A 6,034-nucleotide genomic window follows, 5' to 3' on the forward strand; every position below is an offset into this window, starting at 1 on the left:
TTCCAGCGACACACAAAGCACAACAGCTTGTTGTCCACAACGTGTGCATAACTCATGGATAGTTTGTTTAAGTTTCCTATAATAGTAAGTTGCATTTAAGTCTTAAATTCACTAGTATATATATATCAAGAGTATGGGTTAAAGAGGCTTTCAAAACAGGGGTGACATTATACGATTTTGGGCTTTAAAAATCTTTTACCCTGGTGTTAGGCATCTATACATGAGCCAACTCTGGCCTAAATCCCACCTCCAATAACGAGTCACGCGGTTAGATCTCACCCATATAGAATAGAATATGCATATACAATGTAGGGGTAATGCGCCAACTCTGGCCTAAATCCCAAGTCCCATGGCATGTCTCACTGTAGGACCTTATCTATATAGAATAGAATGTGCATATACAATGTAGGAGTAATAGGCCACCTCTGGCCTAAATCCCAAGTCCCATGGCCTGCCATACTGTAGAACCTCACCCATAAAAAAATAAAACCCATAAGTTAATACTTACCTTAGAAGTCTATTGTATTGCCTCTTTCTAATAGATGGGTTAAGTTCGAACGCGTAAGGCTGGTGTCGTTTTCGAGAGGTCACCAACGCCGCGGCCGCTGCAAGACCAGGCATAGTGCCTGTGTTGACCAGGGAGCTACTGATCCCGTCCTGTATTTAAAAAGTCTTGTTTATAACACAGGTGTTCTGTTTTAGGCACCTTGTACCCACCTATGTGTTACTATGTATGTAACTTTATGGGTGATCAGTTTAATAAATTTTTGTTATGGTATAGCTGATAATTTATAACTAAGCAAATGCTGTTGGAAATTACACCAATAATTAATTAATTTACACCAATAATTAATTACAATATCAAAAAAAATCTTATAATCTGACAAACATTTAACACAATATTTTAATACAAGCAACCATCTGCCGTTTTGATGTTAATTCTCTCCTCTTAGACAAAAATAGACAAAACAAACTCAACACTATATTATATTATGTGGACCTGAGCACTGGAGTGTAGCAACTCTGAAGCACTGAAAGATTCATCATCTTCCAATTCGTTCCCGCTCATCATGCTTAAGTTGACCGGCAGATTCAACAACCGGCTGAAATTTGAATCCATTTAACCAACCTGAACATAAATAAGATGTTAATTATAAATACTTATGTAAGTTGTTTTAACAACTGTTGTTTTGTTGCTATTTCCTTTTGTCAACATATTTTTAAATCTTCGCTACCATAACCGAAGAGACAAATAAAGTTATTGCTTTTTATCAGAGTCCGTATATAAACATAGATTAAATAAACTTTTTATTTTAAATTTTAGTTAATACAACTTTACAACAACAACCAAATTTGTGTTGTTTAAGCTGTAAATACACAGTGTATATCAAATACATTTACGTAAGAAACGCAAATACGCAATGTATATGCAAAACAAAACGTGTAAATAAACTTGTAAATTCGCTCGTTCGACTAAATTTCGCCGTATATTGCTAAAAACGGGCAACTTTTGTGTTTAAATAAGTTGTTGGTATTGTGTATGTTGTGTTGTAGGGTTTTTCCCAGCTAACAATCTGCGGTGAAATTATTCTGTACTGAGCATGTGCAAAGCGCCTGCGCACTAAAACATTACGTTGCACAAGTTTAAAATTGCCAATAAATGATGACACAGCACTAAAACGACCACAAAACTAACCTAGATGTTTTTAATATTCGAAATTATTACTTGATCGGTTTTATATCCTGATTATTCTCTATCTTTCTATGTGTTTCAAGTTCTTACAGTATTTCTAAAATGGCGGCGCGATTTTGTTACGTCACAATTGTATAGAGCGGCGAACGCGAATCAGCCAATCACGCTTCGCGCAACGAGGTTACTTCGTTTCTTTAGATTTTCCGCATATATTCGTTTCATCACTTACAATTTCTCACAATAAATTGCTTATAAATATACAAGTATGTTTTATTTTGACAAAAAACTATAAATCACGCCCCTGATAAGACCAACGTTTTGGGACCAACCGTATTTTATTTCGTACCCAGCTATATATTAAAACGATTTTGGTAAAGGGGATTTTTCAAAAATTGTTGTCAACGGTTGCTATGCATTAAGCTTGGGTTTTATTTGTATTATTTTTACCAATTGGGCTTTAAATTGTTGAAATAAAGCTTAATTAACGTGTGTATAATACACTTTATATAAATATATAATTATAGACACCGCTTAATTGTGGTTTAGCAGATTAATAGAAGTTTATAAATTAATTATTTTCAAACTTTAAGTTATTACTTATATATGCCCTTTAAATTATCATGTTCGTATAAAGTATTGTATTTTAGGCTTTAGGCGATTACAGTTAAACACTTAAAATGCCACCCAAAAAGAAAAAGGGTAAAAAAGGCAAGAAAGGAAAAAAAGGGAAGAAAAAGGATGAACAGAAAGAAGAGGACAAATACAAGAAAACTGTTCGAGAAATATCTATTTTGAAAGACCACTTGGGTATTTAGAGTTTACTTAAATAAAATATATCATTAAAAACTTTGGTATGACAATATATTATAGTGATAAACGAAAAGTATTCTATTACTTACACTGTTACACATAACATATTGTTTTATTTACAATTATGTTTGATAAGAGATATACATTTGTACTGTTGTGGGTGAATCATAACTTAATACCTTGATGCAGTTTAAGGTTTCCAGTTATAACTATTTCTTATCAAAACTAATTTTTTTTGTTTAAATAAATTAATGTCATATTTTTTCAGCCCATAGAAATGAGATTGCCCGAAGATCAGAAGCTCATGCAACCGATGCAAAAGATCAACTTCAGAAAGTGGTTACAAAGCTCGATGCTCAGAAAGAAGAACAAAAAGACATCAGTGCCGATCTGACGAGGCAATACAAGACGATGCAAACTGAACTTGGGATAAGCGTCCATCAGTTGGAAGCTGAGGTAAATACAAATATCTCAACCTTTGTTTTACTACATGTTCATATTTCATGCAATATATATATATTCATCAGTTGAAAGCTGAAGTAATTAATGTGACTGAAATTCCTATTGTGAAAATAATAAAATCTTTATTCTCGTAAATTTTAATCTTCATATCATACCTGTTATTATGACACTTTTAAACCCTTTGCCATAGGCTTTGAACAAAAGATTTGAATGCTGTTTTTTTTGTAAAATTTTCCACTTTGTTTACTACATCTTTCATGGAATATGGTTGTTCGAAATATAAAACAACTACTTTGTGTCACAGTTCAGAATTCTATTATACATAGGCTATCTGGGAAAAACACTGTCTGAAAATACACATATGAAGTTTCTTTTAAATTAAATCGAACTATATGCCATTACATTGTAAGTATTTAAATGATTGTGTTATCTTGCCACAACTGATTCTACGGAACATTTTTATCAGGTTGGCCACCTGAGGCAGCAACTATCTCATTGCCAAATTGAGCTTGAACGAACGAAAAGTGAGAAAGAAAAAATGGAAAAGGAAAAGAATCAAAAAATTATTGAACTGGAGACAAAGATAGATGGAATGGAGGTGGAATATGGTTTGATAAATTTAATGATGAAACTTATTTATTCTAGCATGGGAGGGGCAAGGACGGTCGTTATAACACAGGTGTTCTGTTTCATACACCTCGTGCCCGCTTTTGAGTTACCACGTATGTAACTTATTTATCCTCATATGGCGGGGCAACAACAGTCGTTATAACACAGGTGTTCTGTTTCATACACCTCGTGCCCGTTTGCAAGTTACCACGTATGTTACTTATTGTGATATTTTTAATAATTGGTAACGTACCAGATTGTATCATTGAACTTTTGGAGGTCAGTCAGGCAAACCAACTACTGTACCTTGGCATCAATTCATTATAATCAAAAGTAGCAGCGTTAACCCTTGAACCCAGAACCTCTGAGCAGACACGCTAACTATTCTACCTTTTCACCAAGTCACAATCTTTTTTTCTGTAGGGAGCTTATGAAAGAGTCCTCACTGAGTCCCTGGATTCACTCATTGGAAAGATAGACACAACGAAGAGCAAATGGGAAGACCAGAGCATCCACATCCAGGAGCAAAATAAGAAGATGTTGTTGGAGTTTGGGCTCAATCATCTTGATATATGATGCTTTTGCACACGGCACACAATTTTGCTCATGGCATTTGCACACAGCATGTATTTTCAACTTAACAATTATGACATTTAATCTTTATGACATCATTTTTATATCGTTTAGGTTTGAAAGTCACATATTCTTTTAAGTTTAAGATTATTTTCTGACTGTCCACTGGTATGCTAAAATATCTTTATGGTCTTTTTATCACTGGCTACTTTTTTACAATGTCAAATTAACTTGAATGTATTACCTGACTGTTTTTTTACTAATTCATTGCCTGATAATGTTATTGTTTACCTGATTTATACACCTGTACTTTACCATAACATTGCATTCTACCTAATATGGGCATATGACGTCAGCGCTACTGTGACATCACACTGTGGGTTATCAATAAACAAACTGAGGTATTACATACAATGACTGACGAGCGCCACTTAACGGTAGTTTTTCGCCTTACTTATAACTGCTACTGGCGCCAGAGAGTATTAGAACGCCCTGACCTTCTAAAAATACGTTATGATCCAATTTTGCGACTGGAAGATTGCATTAATTTTAACAAAATTGCTAAATGACTGGGTGTTATTACATTAGAGGTTACGTAGTTAAGTGCTACGTCACACGCACGTGTTACTTGTGACGTATACAAAGATAGTCTTTCTACTCAGCGTGCACTTGTAATACAGAAAAGAATGCGCAAATTGGCAAATTATTGGCCCTTATCGGCCCTAACCTTGGCGTCGAGAAGAAAAATTGAATTAATCCAACTCACTCGGTATTTTCGTCATGCCGAAATGACCGGTCGCGACGCCAAGTCAAGGATATCACATTTCCCGTCGGCCGTAATAGCCCGACCTTATATTTACGTGCGAGAAATTGCAACAAAACGCGTGCATTACACACAAAGGGTATCCTAGCTTGTCATTATGTGTCCGAAAATTTGGCGACAATTTCGGTTTCCCCTTTAAGGTAAAAACGTCGCAGAAAATGTAATTTGCGTTACGGGGTCTGTTATTTTAAGCAAGCTAGCGTTTTGACTGTTGGCTTTACAGCTTAATTTAACTCACAACCACCAGTTAATAAACTGAACTTCCGTTGTTAGGTTAATCTACATTTTGAAATCGCCGCGCCTTTTTAGGAAGGGTGACCAGCTGAAACAATGTTAATTACATCCGGTATCCTGTACAAAGGAAGCCATATATACGGTACGGCTTCCCAATAGAAAAATGTACCAAGCACGACCGCCCATAAGAGATATCTCAGGTCGTGCAAGCACATGTAGTTTAATTAACGTAAACTTTAATTAAATTAGACCAACTTAATTGCACCCTAATTATAAAGGAGGGTGGGGAAGACAGGACACCTTTGACATAAAGTATTATCTAAATATCCTAATCGTGTTTTAAACAAATAACAGCGGTCTATGGGAGTCGCGAGGTTACGGTTTTATAATTCTTTGAATGTTATTCGTTTTCTACCAAATGGGTCGAGAAAATGGCATAAAAATATATCCTATTTCCAACTTCCCTATAAAAATAGTTTACCGAAATCACTTTACTTTCCATCTCGCGTGTCAGAGTAATCGGTCGTTATAACACTGGTGTTCTGTTTTATCCACCTAACTCGTGCATAGTTAAAACGACATATATTAAACTAAGAGATTCAGGTATCTTGCTCTTATAAAACAAACAAATCGACATCACAACATGTTATTGGTTAGAGTGATGTCAGGCAAACGGTGCCAGTTATTCGACCACTAGAATAACAGTGTTAATAAAAGCACATTTCTTTTGTATTTAATGTCTCATATTTTTCCGAATGGTTTACGTCGTCATTCAAGCTGCCGCCAAGTTGTTGTCGCATTTTTGAAGGCTTAAAAGGGGCGTAGAAAAT

General features: G+C 35.1%; 2 protein-coding genes across 6 annotated transcripts in view; one reads left to right on the forward strand and one right to left on the reverse strand.

Moving 5' to 3' along the window:
• Positions 1-4,176, reverse strand: part of LOC100176353 (DNA-binding protein P3A2-like) — a 10,991-nt gene extending 6,815 nt beyond the window's left edge. Inside the window, exons 1-3 of one of the 5 annotated variants that reach the window (XM_026838485.1) lie at positions 3,965-4,176; positions 1,001-1,129; positions 509-657 (exon numbers count right to left, since the gene is read on the reverse strand). In XM_026838485.1, the coding sequence (XP_026694286.1) occupies positions 509-657; positions 1,001-1,120 (269 nt within the window). In that variant the 5' untranslated portion in view covers positions 1,121-1,129; positions 3,965-4,176. Of the gene's footprint in view, positions 1-508; positions 658-1,000; positions 1,130-1,696; positions 2,322-3,120; positions 3,328-3,827; positions 3,847-3,880; positions 3,900-3,964 lie in introns of those variants that run through there. The other 4 variants (XM_026838488.1, XM_026838487.1, XM_026838486.1 and 1 more) reach the window with 4 other exon arrangements.
• On the forward strand, positions 2,315-4,556 carry LOC100177979 (coiled-coil domain-containing protein 153-like). The gene is made up of 4 exons (XM_002127385.4): positions 2,315-2,500; positions 2,772-2,959; positions 3,432-3,563; positions 3,998-4,556. The coding sequence occupies exons 1-4, from the start codon at positions 2,371-2,373 to the stop codon at positions 4,148-4,150; spliced, it is 603 nt and encodes a 200-aa protein (XP_002127421.1). The 5' UTR covers positions 2,315-2,370; the 3' UTR covers positions 4,151-4,556.
• Positions 4,557-6,034: the final 1,478 nt, after the last annotated feature.

The sequence above is a fragment of the Ciona intestinalis genome, unplaced genomic scaffold, assembly GCF_000224145.3.
Source record: "Ciona intestinalis unplaced genomic scaffold, KH HT000094.2, whole genome shotgun sequence".
Lineage (NCBI taxonomy): Eukaryota > Metazoa > Chordata > Ascidiacea > Phlebobranchia > Cionidae > Ciona > Ciona intestinalis.